This window comes from Aquarana catesbeiana, linkage group LG06 (genome assembly GCF_042186555.1).
Source record: "Aquarana catesbeiana isolate 2022-GZ linkage group LG06, ASM4218655v1, whole genome shotgun sequence".
NCBI lineage: Eukaryota > Metazoa > Chordata > Amphibia > Anura > Ranidae > Aquarana > Aquarana catesbeiana.
In genome coordinates, this window is record NC_133329.1 from 274413432 (window position 1) to 274429310 (window position 15879).

The 15879-nt window shown below is 43.8% G+C and overlaps 1 protein-coding gene across 1 annotated transcript in view; it reads right to left on the minus strand.

The window, feature by feature from the left end:
- The window catches only part of NDUFS1 (NADH:ubiquinone oxidoreductase core subunit S1), a 67998-nt gene that overhangs the window by 24280 nt on the left and 27839 nt on the right, over positions 1 to 15879 (minus strand). Inside the window, exons 9-12 of the mRNA XM_073633370.1 lie at positions 7894 to 8028; positions 7559 to 7673; positions 2049 to 2194; positions 12 to 140 (exon numbers count right to left, since the gene is read on the minus strand). Coding sequence (XP_073489471.1) covers positions 12 to 140; positions 2049 to 2194; positions 7559 to 7673; positions 7894 to 8028 — 525 coding nt within the window. The remainder of the gene's footprint in view (positions 1 to 11; positions 141 to 2048; positions 2195 to 7558; positions 7674 to 7893; positions 8029 to 15879) is intronic.

The following is a 15879-nucleotide window of genomic DNA, read 5'->3' on the forward strand; positions in this document are numbered from 1 at the left end:
TGCATACATACCTCTTCCTAATCCTTGCATTAAACAGTGGGGCTTCATAACGTGGATTAGTACCAATCAGCAGCAAGAGATCAGCTTCCTCTACACCAGAAATTCGTGAATTTAAAAGATAATTTGATCTTAGATCGGTTCTGCAAAGGTGAATACAAAACATTTTTTACTGGGTATTTGGAAAGCACACATCAAACAAAGCTGAACAAACAGGTCACATTTGTTGTATATAAACCACTTTTGGCATGGCTAACTTTTTTTTTATTACTGCATTTTATAAAAATATTTCATATGGTAGATCTGTATTCATAAGAAGGTACAGCAATCTATGACAGATATTATAAACGGTGTCAATCTTCAAAAGACTGTTACTGTTACTGTTACTTGCCATCTGCAGGGTTCATTGTTTTTTTCATTGACATAACCTGATTAGGAACAATTCTTCTCTGGGTGAGGAAAGCTCCAGAAGTGCTTCCCAGCAAATGCCTTCCACAAATTTTGCAAGGAGACAGAAACAGTTAGGAATACCCATAGGTATGGTCTATTCTTGAATTATATGTAAATTAAATGTACAGGAGCCTGCACAGAAGCCTCATTTACATAATGCTAAATTATATATATATATATATATATATATATATATATATATATATATATATATATATATATATAAATAAAATTATATCTACCTTGTGGTAAACACAGAATAAAAGTACATGCATTATGAAACATGAGGTTTTGAAATAAAAAAGGATCAATAAAATCTAGTATTAGAAAAAAAAAAAAAAAGAATTAAAAACAATAAATGTACATACTGGACTCCAATTCATATGGGAAAGTCAATCACAAGTAAGCTGTGCTCTAAGTATTCTAACACAAATTCTGGCGTCAATATACTGTATTTTACTGCACCTTAACATATTAAAATTAGAATTCTCTTAAAGCTGTAGTAAACTTAAAAAAAAAAAAACCCTGATAGGTAAAGGCATAATTTGCTAGTATGCATCGCATGCTAGCACATTATGAAAAACTTACCTTGAAACAAAGCCCTCCAGCGGCATGCTGTCATGGCTGCAGAGGCTTCCACCTTGACCTGGTCTTCCCTCTGGATTCGCGGGCTGCGGCTGCTTGAATAGCTGAGCCACAATGAGGTCACTCCCGCACATGCACACAGAAGTCATGGATGCAACACAGAGCTCTGAAGGAACGTCACAGGTATGCCGTTCCTTCAGAGCACATGTGCTGGTGACGTCACTGGCTGCTGCTCACTAGAATATCTCCTAAATGGTGCACGTTTAAGAGATATTCATTTATTCTATAGGCAAGCTTTAGTAGAAGCTTATAAATCTACAATTGTGTTGCGGTGTAACTGAGAAAAATCCATAAATAGTACAATAAAGTCAAAAACAAGAAAGTGCTCTTGTGCAAAAAGTTCATACAAACCCACATACGTGACATCTGGATCCCATGCTCCAATGGGAGTAAAGAGTTCTTCACACCCAAAAGTGTACACCCCACTAACAAGCCGCTTACCAGCTACTATGACGCCAAGATGGAGAACTGGCTGCACCTTATCAAAATGTCCCCATGTAATGGATGAATTGGACTATTTATTTTTCTGTTACACCTTTATTTACACATATGTTTTTTGACATATACAGACTATTTTCACTTGATTGGATTATCATGACTTTAGGTACTTTATATTGATAGCACAACACAATTGTAGATTTATTGTTTTTTTTATAGTTTATGTGGATATACCGTGAGTGCAGCTATCACTGAGGTATTTTATTTTCATTTAATTTTATTTTGATAGGGACACTTTTGCACAACTTATTCTATACCTGTAGGAAAAAAAAAAAAAAAAAAAAAAGTTTACTACAGCTTTAATGGAATGACTTTGATAGCATCAAAAGCCATCAACTGTTCAGCTCATGGACACAACAATTATCAGTATCAATGTCAGTTTTATAGGATGCATAACTACTAAAGATCAGTCCAACATATTTTTCTTGTAAATGAAAAGCATTATATTATAATGTTACCCAGCTCCATAATTGGGGAAGATTTCCTCAGTGCACAGAGTATCAGAATTTAACCGATTAAGTAAATCTTTAAGTGCAATAAGTGCTTCGGCATCCACCAACCCTCCAGCAACAGCTGCAATATCTTTTCCCTGGACACTTTGCAACTAAGAAAAAAAAAAGTTAGGGTACAATAAATTACCGGTAATTGCATGGAAAAGACATTCATGTTAAAAAAAAAAAAAAAAAAAAAAAAAAGATAAACATGATACAATTATTCCTACGTAAGGCATTGTTCTCTGCAAAATTTAAATCATGAACAACTGATAATACAGAGGAAGTTAAAGAATTTCAAAGATAAGATAATAGCAATATAAATATAGAAATTTAAGTAATAATATAGAAAATAACTCAGGAGTGTTTTTAATAGGCTGGCTAATGCAACACATGACAATGTTTCTCAAGGGGTGCACCTTGACAAGAACAGGTAGACCCTAAACCTCAAGACCATAAGCTTGGATGATGCACCCCAACAGGTCACACCTAGGATGGTGAAAAAGGGAATCAGTCTTTCTGAAAGAAGAAATGGCTGACAGACTCTCACAGCCCAAACCACATCCAAACAATAGAGGGAAATTCTCTTTTGGTGAACTGGAGTCAGACAGAGGAATGGAAGAGCAACGTCCTGGTTGAGGTAAAAGGCAGAAACTGGCTTGGACAAAAACAAAAAAGTTCTGGGCCTCAACCCCACCTTGTCCCTATGCAAAACCAGAAATAGTTGCCTGGAGGACAAGGCAGCCACATCAGAAAATCACTTCGCAGAGGTGATAGCTACAAGGAATACCACCTTGTGGGCTAAGGTAGCTAGAGAAAAGCCTCTAATTGATTCAAACAATAGTTTCTGCAGTGGAGAACCAGATTTAGATCCCACAGAGTCACAGGGTTATGAACAAGGGGAGCTACTTAGGAAGTAGAAAACCCAGGACTGTTGGAATAGTTAGAATCCTATACTGGGCAAAAATGGGACAACATTCCTCTCCCAAAACTCTAGCAACCGGTTGGCTCAGTTTTCAAATGTTTACAGAGTGTAGTTAGATAGAAGAGGGCATGCTACACCGTGGTAAACATGGCTCTGTCCCAACTTTTTTGAGATGTGTTGCTGCAATTAATTAAAAAAATTATGTTGTACTTTATTTTTATCTTGAAATGCTACATTTATTTATTTAAACATTCAATATGTTTTCTATGGTGAAAAAAATATGGGTTTATGAGATTTGCTAATCAATGCTTTGTTTTTATGTAGATTTTAGTGTCCCAACTTTTTTGAAATTAGGGTTGTAAACGAGAAAGAAGTTTCAGAGGGGGAAAGGCACAGATCAGGATGCACTGATCCTAAAGAGCTACCAGAGCATCCACTGCTTCCACTAAACGATCTCTGTACGTGGAGACAAACTTGCCCAGTTTGTTGTTAACTCTGAAAGACAGGTCTACATCAGGCGGCCCCCACCTGCAACACAGGTCCTGGAACGCCTACGAGTGTAGGGACCAGCCCCAGGTCCTGGCGTTGCCGTTGCAGAGACAGCCAAATGGCTTAAAGCTTCAGGATGTTAAACAGGAGAAAAGATTTATCCAATAAAACATGTCCCCTGCGTAGTGCCCAGGCTGGCATCTATCAAGAAGATCTTTCAAAAGATGGGAAGAAAGGAGCATTTTAAAAATAGGATTTTTTAAAGACAGCTTACCTGTAAAATCCTTTTCTTTCGATGGACATCACGGGACACAGAGCCACAGTAATTACTGATGGGTTATATAGGGTATCACTGGTGATTGGACACTGGCACACCCTATCAGAAAGTTCAACCCCCTATATAATCCCTCCCCTTGCAGGGATACCTCAGTTTTGTAGCCAAGCAATATAGTGTATTAGAAGAGGGGCGGGACCTCTGTGTCCCGTGATGTCCATCGAAAGAAAAGGATTTTACAGGTAAGCGGTCTTAAAAAATCCTATTTTCTTTCTCGAACACCACGGGACACAGAGCCACAGTAATTACTGATGGGATGTCCCAGAGCAATGCTATCTGAGGGGGGGGACCACGACCAAGTAGGGTGCAATCAGACCTGAGGACCCTGTACCGCTGCCTGCAGCACACTACGCCCAAAGGCGATATCCTCATGCCTTTTCACATCCACCTGATAGAATCTGGTGAATGTATGGACTGAAGACCAGGTTGCGGCCTTACAGATTTGAGCCACAGAGGCCTGGTGATGCACTGCCCAAGAAGCACCAATAGCCCTTGTGGAATGTGCCCTGATCTGAAACGGAGGAATCTTCGGTTTCAAACCGTAAGCCTGAATAATCAACTGTCGAATCCATTTAGAAATGGTAGCTTTCGACGCTGCCTGTCCTCTATTGGGACCCTCTGGCAGCACGAACAAAACATCCGTTTTGCGAATCTGAGCAGCTGCCTCGAGATAGGCCTTGACTGCTCTTACTACATCCAATGAATGTAGTGATCTCTCTTCCGGAGAACAGGGATCTGGAAAAAAGGAAGGCAAAACAATGTCTTGGTTTAATTGAAAATCAGAAACCACCTTTGGTAAAAAACTAGGATGAGGGCGCAGTACCACTCTATCCTTGTGTACAATCAAATAAGGCACCTTACAGGAAAGGGCTGCCAATTCTGATACTCTTCTAGCAGAAGAGATGGCTACCAGAAAAATTAACTTCCTTGTCAACAAGACCAAAGGAATCTGACTTATTGGTTCAAAAGGCTGTTTCTGTAACACCAGAGATTTTCTTGATATAGTCATCCAAGTCCTCTCCAAACAACCTTGCACCACGAAACGGAAACCCAGCCAGTAGCTTCTTACATGGTGCTTCGGCTGACCAATCTTTCAACCATAGGATTCTACATATATGCACCAACCCCAGTGAAAGACAAGAGGTTTGCACGATAGAATCTCTGATGGCGTCAACAACGTAACATAAGGCCGCAGGAAGGTTAGCCAACCCCTGGGCCTGCTGTTCAGGTAATACTTTGATAACCTGCTTAACATGGTCTCTTAAGTATTGACAGACTCCAATCGCTGCAACTGCAGGTTGAGCCACTGAACCTGCCAAGGAGAAAACATCCTTTAATAGGGATTCCATCTTTTTATCTACAGGATCCCTGAGCATCTGAGCATTGTCTACAGGACAAGTCAGACTGTTATTTACGGAAGAAATGGCGGCATCAATGGCCGGTATTCCCCACATTTTAATAAACTTTTCTTCCATCGGATAAAGTGTTGAAAACTTTTTTGGCGGAAAAAAAACGTTTGTCTGGGTGATCCCACTCAGAATAAATGAGCTTTTCAAGTAAATTATGAACAGGAAAAGCATGTGCTGTTAAAGGAGGCTTCAGTGACCCCAAAGAAGAAGAGGGTTCTTTAACTGATTCATATACGGGCAACCTGAATGTGGAGCGGACCAATCCCGTAAGGATCTGCACTAAGACTTTCTCCTACTGGGAAGTCGCAGAGGGTCCCTCTCCACCTGATTCCTCCGAAGAGGAATCATCCATCCCATCCCGATCCTCTGAAAGGGATTCCTCTCCTTTATCCCAGGGCTCCTCTTCCTGAGGGTCTTGGGAAACAGAGGAAGGCCTAGTGCGTTTTCTTCCACTGAGTGAAGATGTAATCACGGCCATTAATCTCTCCTCTAAACCACTAATGGCGGAGGAAAAAACCTCCTGTGTAATGTATACAGGGGCTGAAGTGCCGGAGGCAGGTATAGCCCCTGACCCCAATGGCTCCCTTTGGCTAGCCGTCCCTGGCCCCTCAGGGGGGAGGATGCTGCAGAAAGGGGGTCCTCAGAACCCGACCGAGATCCCCTAGAGTCTCTGGTTCTTGGGGTGTTTGAACCTCTTCTACCCATAGTGCAAAGCAACAAGGTGGAGGTATCACAAAATGAACACTGACTGCTGAGCGATGTAGTCCAGCTAAAAGCCCTGCTACCAAATGCCCAGTCTGGTGTTACCTTAGTAAATGCTGCCTAAGAGAATGCCTGTGTCCCACCTTACATGCGACCGTCAGCTCTGTGTCCCTCCAAAGGCTGTGTGCACCTGTACAGAGTGCTTTTAAATAGCCTGCAGCTGGCCTGAGTGGGCGTTTAAGCACCTGTGCTGACGCCCTGCCCCCTCTACCGCCCCCCCGAATTTAGAAAAAAACGAGCGCTTCCCGCGCTGGCCGACCTTCCGGAAACAATATGGAGGAAGGCTGGGGGGAGGGGGAGGAAGGAGAGAGGCCAATAGTGATGGGGCCTGACCTGTAATGGCGGCAATAGCGGCGGCGGTGCTCAGACACCTGTGGCCTCCCCCTAGCCTGGGGGGAACATTCGTGCAGGAGAAATCCCCCCCATCCCATCCTACCTGGAGCCGGCCAGAGACGCTGTGCAGCGTGAGAACACTGAGACCGACATCAGCATTACAAGGTATGTGCTCTTCGCAGCCCCCGGTAGTCACAATAGGCATAGCATGCATTTACCTTAAAGGAGAAAACCTACTAGAATTAAAAAATTCTGTGGAATCTCCTCTTACCTTATCCAGCCGCAGGGTTTTGTTATACAGACCCAATCTTCACCTCTCACGGTGGGCTCCGTTTAAACAAACCGTCAGAGACTGGGGCCCCCCACGAATAGGGAGATCCACAGTTCTGGCCCTGTAAAGCACCCGGCTAGAAATTAGGCTAGAAAAACCATTTTCTAATATGCGGGGTCCAGCTCTCTAAAAAGAGAAGCGTTACAGGTAAAACCTTGTTTCTTCGGACACGAGGCCCGGGTACCATCCAATTCGGCCATGAAAGGATACTTTGAAATGGATCCGGTTCCCCTGGCTTGCCCCAGTGTAGGATATTCCCTTTGGAGCGCAGCAAAGGACATCTTTACACGTCCATCACCTAAGACACTGGCGTAAAAACTGAGGTATCCCTGCAAGGGGAGGGATTATATAGGGGGTTGAACTTTCTGATAGGGTGTGCCAGTGTCCAATCACCAGTGATACCCTATATAACCCATCAGTAATTACTGTGGCTCTGTGTCCCGTGATGTTCGAGAAAAAAAAAAAATTGATATGGTCCAAAAATATTTAGACAGAATAAAGGTAAATAAAGCAGCTGAGCTAGATGGCATACTCCCAGGTGTCCTAAAAGAGTTGAGCTTTGTTATTTCAAAGCCATTATTTCACATTTTTAGGGACTCTAATGACTGGCATAGTACCATTGGATTGGTGTAAGGCCAATGTGGTGCCTACATTTTAAAAAGGGATCAAAGTCTTTACCAAGTAACTACAGACCGAATAGTTTAACTTCTATAGTTGCTGGAAAAAAGATTTTAGGCAATAGACACCATGAGATCAGTTCACTTGACATGTATTTTCATGCAGCAAAATGCAAGAATTTTTCTGCTTCAAAATGAAAGTTAGGCCCTTTAAGTACTTTAGGGCTGAAGTTCTCAAACAGCAAAAAAGAAAAAAAAGAAAAGAAAAAATCCTTACCACACCAGCCACCCGTGTGAGTACGTCTTCCCAGGAAGCATGAACTAAATAACCTTTTTCATCTCTGACCATTGGCTGTGTCAGTCTCTGACGTTTGAGCCCATCATAAGCAAATCTATTTCAACATTAAGCATAAAATTGTCAGTGTTTTGAAAATGGGTCAAATATACTATAACAGATGCTTATATGAGGTTTACATAAACAAGCATTTCATAGAATATCAGCTGTTTTCAAAATGATTAGCAAAACTGGACAAACAAGACATTATGGCAAACAAATATAATATTTCGAAATTCAGCTGAGGAATACAAGTAGACAGATGAGAGCTGTTGTACCTGGTCTTGTCCGAGATCCATTCCTCATTTACATCTTCATTCATTCTGGGCAAGATTCTCATCACCTCTCCTCCTCTTGTACTAACCACAATATTACTACCAAGAGCATCAAGAACATCAACAGATTCTGTCTTCCTGTATATAAACACAATGTAAAACAGATTATTTCACAGACACACACGCATAAAAAACAGTTGTAATGTCTTTTTTTTCCCCCTAAAATAACAATCATGTTACACTTACCTGCTCTGTGCAATGGTTTTACACAGAACGGCCCCGAACCTCCTCTTCTGGGGTTCCCTGTCTTGACTCCTACCCTTCTTTGTGAGCTCCCCATAGCAAGCCGCTAGCTATGGGGGCACATCTGCGGCCTTGATCCCAAACCAAGCTGTGTGTGTCTATTGATAAAGACAACGTAGCTCAGCCCCGCTCTCTGCTCACAGGTGTTGAATGACAACAGAGTGCGAACCGGCTTCCCCTACACATTGCCTTACCATCCATTGTAGTGTTTTTTTTACGTATTTCCCTTGCTGATGGGAAACTTTTGTTTTTAACTTTATTTTAAAATAAATAGTACTTTTAAATACTATACTATGGGAGTCTTATCTTTCTCCACGAGGACTTATCCCTGAGAAGCCATTAAACAAATTCCTTGGAAATGGTGACTGGGGATATGCTGAGTGGAAAAACTCTATGGAGGCTTTGACCTGACCTATTTGGTTGCCCTGACCTGGAACAAACTGCAGAGGTCCGATAGATTACAAGAAACCACGGACAGACCACTGGCAGAACTACCAAGGAATTCAAGGCTATCCATACATGCCGATCACCCCTGCAGGGGTAATAGGAGCTGGTGAGTGGGGGCACAGAGTCGCCTTCCTTGATGAGCACAAGAGTCACCTGATTGATTTGAACATTTAGCAATTTTGGAGCTTCACCACATTTTTTTCAGAATTGTTTTTTTTGGGACTTTGCTTTAGGGTTTTTCTTTCTATTTTGCAAACAATACCCCCCTTTTTTGGGGGGGCGTGGCCGGCCGGAGAGGAAGATGGACGCCTAAGCTCACAGCTCGCCAGCCAGGGGACACAATCCAGCGCAATCGGCCGCAGCAACGACGCCATCCTCACACATCCTCACTCCTCACCTTCAGGGGACAACGATGCAGGCATCCAGAAAGAGATTTACCGACCACAGGCCCCAGAAACTGACCGAATTTGCCTATAAGCCGGCGGGCCGGGAAATCCAAGATGGCGCCGACCAGGCCGCGCCGCGCGGACCTTACACGGACCTCCCGGACGCTTCCACGGCTGATTACTCGGATCAAGGTACTGTACCTGACCCATCCCAGAACCCGGAGGGTGACCCCCTCCCCAGCAGCCCAGCCAAAGCTAAAATGCGGCTGGACACGCCGCCGCACCGGTCACAACACCAACAAATTGAGGCCCAGGCTCCTACTCCCATCTCCATAGACCAGGCCCTGATCTCCTCTATGGCATCCTTCCCTACCTCAGGGCAACCAGTCATGGATACCACATTGAAGGACATGCTGATCTCCCTCCAGACCTCCCTCATGACGGACCTCTCATCCATGTTCCACAGAATCACCTCTGATATTCACTTGCTAAATAACAGGGTGACTAACACTGAGAGAGGGATACAGGCATGCACATCCACAGTTAATGAAATCATTGATGCCTATGACACAGTTAAAGAAGAACAGGCATGGATGCGGGCCAAGCTGGCCGATTTAGAAGACAGGTCCCGTAGGAACAACATAAAGTTGAGGGGTGTCCCCGAAACCATACTCCCCGCGGACTTGCCGAGATACGCAAAAGAAATGATGCATATTGTGATTCCTGAAGCGTCCCCGCGTGATGTAATCATAGATAGGATTCACAGAATTGCCAAGCCTGCCCACCTAGCAACCTCGGTCCCCAGAGACGTCCTAATGAGGGTCCACTTCTACCACATTAAAGAGAAACTCCTCATGGGGCTCAGAGCTAAATCACCCTTACCTGCTCCCTACACTGGCATCCAACTCTTTCCCGACTTGTCCAAGTACACCCTCCAATCGAGAAGACATCTTAACCCGATAACCAAAAGCCTGCAAAACCACAAGCTACAATATAAATGGCGCTACCCCGCAACCATCCTTATTGTACACAATGGCCAAACGCACGCCATTGGGGATCTAGAAAAGGGCCTAAAGCTTCTCCACTCTTGGCGGATAATCCCCGAGTTATCCAAACCACCTCCTTCAGACAGGGGACCCACTACGTCCCGCAACTCGCAAAACCGCAATCTCAACTGAGGGTGTATACACCACTACCACACTTGGCCGCTAACACTCATTATGGCTCCCCTGAGCGCTGGCAACCTGATTCTGATTCTCTTGCCTTCTTCTCCCGGTATCACTGACTCTCTGTACCCCCTAATAGAGGATTACACGGTGTTCTTCACCCCCTCTAGAGATCCTTCTACCACTAGAAGCACCACCTCCAACAACTAAACCGAACTTCCCACTATTGGATCATATCGACAAGCCTCACCACCTGTATTATACTATACAAGTTATTGTTCTACCACTGACTTTTTTTTTTCTCTCTTCCTTATCTCCTTTTCTTATCATTTTTTACTGCATTTTAACACATTGCTCTATTCGCAGTATTCTAGTCCTATCTTGTTTCAGCCGTCCAGTCTGCCAAGAAGATACCACCAATCCCTTGACCCAGGATCCTCCTGCACCTACTTCCACGACCAGCCTACTACCGCTGCAACCTACCCTCAAGTCTCGTACTTCTGCTACCCACCTGCTGAATCCCAACGCCAGGTACCTCCGGAACTACCCACCGTCAACTAACTGTAAGTGTTGTGCACAACTCACACCGCAAGATGCCAATCACCATTCTCTCCTTGAACGTCAACGGGCTAAACCATCCCGCCAAACGTCACTCACTGTGGAAAACCGCCTCGGCTCTCCACAGCGACGTGCTTTGTATCCAGGAAACCCACCTGCTACATTCCAATACACCCTTATGCAACAACTACCAATATCCACACATCTTCCATGCCACACACCCCACTAAATCAAGAGGGGTCATGATAGCATTTCGGGACACTTTAGACTTCCAACTCCTTGATTCAATCTCAGACCCAGAAGGTCGGTTTATTATCCTAATCTGCACAATCAACAAAGCAACTTATACCCTAATCAATATATACGCCCCGAACTCCCACCAAATGAGATTCCTCCACAAAGTTCTTCGCTCTGCCAACACTATCCGAAAAGGCCACCAGATCATCTGTGGAGACTTCAATCTAGTACCAGACGTCTTGATGGACTCCACCTCACCGACTAAACGCCGTGACTCTCCTTTAAAGAAATTCATCGCCTCCCAGGACCTGTATGATGTCTGGAGATGTCACCACGGCTCTGAACGTGACTTTACTTTTTTTTCACCCAGACACCGCTCGTACTCAAGAATAGACCTGTTCCTTTCTGACAAATGCATTTTGCAAAAAATTTCTGCTTCTCAGATCCACACCACGACATGGTCGGACCATGCCCCCATATCTATCACATTACAAGACACCAATTTCCAACAAAATACGTTTCTCTGGCGTGCTAACAACTATATTATACAAAACGACACATACGCCCCAGAAATTTCAAAACACATCAATGAATTCTTTTCCTTGAACAAAGGCTCGGTACCCGACCCTGCCGTGGTGTGGAGCGCTCACAAAGCATTCATACGAGGGATGTTAATTAAACTTGGTTCTCAACATAAGAGGAAGAGGACGCAGCAGATAGACAAACTGACAACCCAGATAGCGACCCTAGAGGACAGGCTCAAAAAAGACCCCCGAGACCCACAGGCCAACCAACTACTAAACCTCAGGCAGGAACTTAGAACTCTACTTCTCCACTCCTACGAATTCCTTCACAGGAAAATCAAAGCGTCTTCATACTCCACCTCCAACAAAGCTGGCAAGAAACTCTCCCAACGACTAAAAGGTAGACGCACCAAAACTAAAATAACCCAACTCATTCACCCCCATACCCACACCCCCTTAAGCAACCCCCAAGACATAGCTGATGCCTTCAGCACATACTATGAAGACCTCTACAACCTGAAACAGGACCCCCATACCCCACAACCCTCCCAGGACGAAATAGATCACTTCCTCTGCAAACTAAATCTACCCAAACTGACTGAGAAACAACTGACCTCCTTAAATGCCCCATTCACTGACCAAGAAATTAAAAAAACCATAGACTCCCTCCCCAGCGGGAAAGCACCAGGCCCCGACGGAATAACCGGGGAATATTACAAACAATTTCATTCACAATTGATCCCACATCTTAGTGACCTATTCAATAATGCTGCCTCCTCTTCTACCTTTTCGCCAGAATATTTAAAAGCGTTAGTTATCACGATACCGAAACCAGGGAAACAGTCGAATGTCCCCCAAAACTTCCGTCCCATCTCCTTACTCAACCTCGACCTCAAACTATACGCCAAATCTATAGCGACAAGATTACTCAAAATTATGCCCACAATTATAAACCAAGACCAAACAGGATTCACAAAAGGCAGACAAGCCTCAGATGCCACCAGGAGGATGATTAACCTTATTCATCACGCTGAGTCCACCGGAACGCCTTCTCTGCTCCTTTCCCTGGATGCAGAGAAGGCGTTCGATAGGGTTCACTGGTCCTACCTAGCGTCGGTCCTCCGGAAGTTTGGATTTCAAGGCCAGATTCTCGGTGCCATTATGGCTTTATATTCCAACCCCGAAGCTCAGGTTTACACGGAAGGCATGCTATCCCAACCATTCCCAATTACAAACGGTACCCGCCAAGGTTGCCCCCTATCCCCCCTCATATTCAACATGGTTATGGAACCCCTAGCAGAACATATCCGCTCTAACGCCGACATCTCGGGCATAAAGATTGGCCCTCACCACCACAAAATTAGCCTGTTTGCGGATGATGTTATCCTCATCCTCACCAACCCGACTGTTTCCCTGGCAGAAGTACAAAAGATGCTAAATTGGTTTAGCTCGATATCATATTACAAAATCAATACGACTAAATCCTTCATACTAGACATCAAGGTGGACGCTACTATAAGAAACCTCCTACAAGCCCAATACTCATTCGCCTGGGCAGACTCCGACATATCATATCTAGGCATACAACTACCGAGGACGACTAAAAAACTCTATACATGTAACTTTCTGCCACTCCTCCAAAACATTCAAGCGACCACACAAAACATAGCGAAACACGAACTCTCCTGGACAGGTCGCCTTGCGGCCTTTAAAATGATCTGCCTTCCCCAGATACTCTACTACTTCCGAACCATTCCTATCCCCCTACCCACCACATTCTTCAGATCCCTTCAGACATTGTTTAATAAATTCCTCTGGAAAGAAAAGAGACCCAGATGTGCCCATACAAAACTGATCAAACACAGACTGGTAGGAGGCTCGAGCTCAATAGACTTTGAAGACTACCACCTAGCAGCTATTCTGGCCCAACTACCCTGCTGGTTTAAACCATCCCCGTCCACTCTATGGGGCCACATTGAACAATCTTCACTCATAAGACCAAACCTAAAAACATGGCTGTTAAGCATTCCCCTAGGCGCTCCAATCCCGAAATCCCTGTCTCCCACCGTGAAAGCCTCAGCACAGGCATGGAAAAAAACGTCATCCCAAATACAATACTCTCCCACCACACCACAAGCCCACATCCCCATAAAATCCTTACTCCACCTAATGCCAGAAATCTCACTTTCATCTTGGATCCTTAAAGGTATAAACTACATACAAGACATACTACAAGAAAACCACATCAAATCATTTCCTCAACTTCAAACCACATACGACATACCCGCATCCGAATACTTCACCTACCTCCGTATACGTCACTGCCTGCAAAATATACCATTCCCCATCTATAATATACACCCCAAGACTTGGGAATACCTCACCGACCCCGACACAAAAATTAAAGGCATCTCATATTTTTATAATAATCTACACCAAAAACGTACCTTTACCAAAATGCCACCCCACCACACCTGGGAAAAAGACCTTGCCAAAAAGTTTACAGACACACAATGGCAACAAGCCCTCAAGACTATCTACAAATCCACCAAATGCGCGGCCCTATGGGAACTCACACAGAAGATTACACTAAGATGGTATCTGACCCCCGCCCGCATAACATCTTTTAACCCTCAAATCCCTAATACTTGCTGGAGATGTAAATCTTCCACATGCGACCTATTACATGTCTTCTGGTCGTGCACCAAACTCCGCAAATACTGGGAAGACACCTTCCACGTAATCTCGACCATCACTCAAATCACGACCCCTCCAACACCGGCCCTAGCGATCCTCAACCTCACTATTGAGGACTTTCCTCACCCCCTCCAATCCACAATCACCCACATCCTCATGGCAGCCAGACTCAATATAGCTAGACACTGGAAATCTGACACACATCTGACGATTACGCAAGTCACAGACTTGGTATCACTACACTACAGTTACGAGACCACCACAGCCACACTATCTGGGCAAGCCACTAAAATACGCACAGCATGGCAACCTTGGACCGACTGGACTAGAAACTGCGCACCCCGCGCACAAACAAACGGCTGTTCTGATCCTCCTTCTTGACCGAGCAATACCCATCACTATCTAAGAATGTTATGATACCTTTATAACTGAAAAATTTCAGTTTTTCTTTTTCCTCCCTTTCCATTGTTTGGAACTTTCGTGTCTACCACAGAAGGGTCCGCTTCACTCCTGTGCCACTAAAGGTCCCACATGGGGTGACACACTTGTGAAGTGGACCGAATAAGACCTATCAGAGTTTTTATTCCTGTTAGCATTAACGAAATGACACGACTATTACTTACATTAGTATATATATGTTTTTACTAGATCCCGGTTTGTGGATAGAAGTTCATATCTATGATTGTTATACAGACGTCGTTGCACGACGTACAATGTTTAATTGTACAATGTACTCTTTAAAAATCTAATAAAAATATGGAATCAAAAAAAAATACCCCCCTTTTTTGATATCACTTGTTGATACTTTTTTGATGCGTTTGGGACTTATATGGTTCACATTATTATTATCATCATCACTTTTATATTATTGGTTCACTGCTATTTTTTGTGTATATGGTTTATGTCACTTTTTGGTATAGATCTCACACTTTATACTTATAGGGAATAGGATTGGCTCATTATGTCTGCACTTACGCTTTGAAACACTTTATGAGTATATAGTGCTTGCACCTCTAGGGCAACCCACTTCCCCTATAGGTAGCCATATTTGTATTTATTTTATTTAACGTTTTCACTTGATAATTTATAGGGTAGCACCACTCACCCCAATTTATTGCTATTTAAGATTAATCTGTACCAGAATGACGGGAAGAAAAATGTGTGGAGAAGGCTGGGAACAGCTCATGATCCAAAGCACACAACATCATCTGTAAAACATGGTGGAAGCAGTGTGATGGCATGGGCATGCATGGCTTCCAGTGGCACTGGGTCATTGGTGTTTATTAATGATGTAACACAAGACAAAAGCAGCCGGATGAATTCTGCAGTGTTTAGAGATATACTGTCAGCCCAGATTCAGCCAAATGCAGCAAAGTTGATTGGACAGCGCTTCACAGTACACATGGACAATGATCCAAAAACACACTGCAAAAGCAACCCAGGAGCTTTTGAAGGAAAAGAAGTGGAATATTCAGCAATGGCTGAGTCAATCACCTGATCTCAACTCAATTGAACATGCATTTCACTTGCTGAAGGCAAAACTAAAAGGCATAAAGACTCACAAACAAAGATCAACTGAAGACAGCTGCAGTTAGAGCCTGGCAAAGCATCAGAAAGGAGAAAACCCAGTCTTTGGTTCTGTCCATGGGTTCCAGACTTCAGGCAGTCATT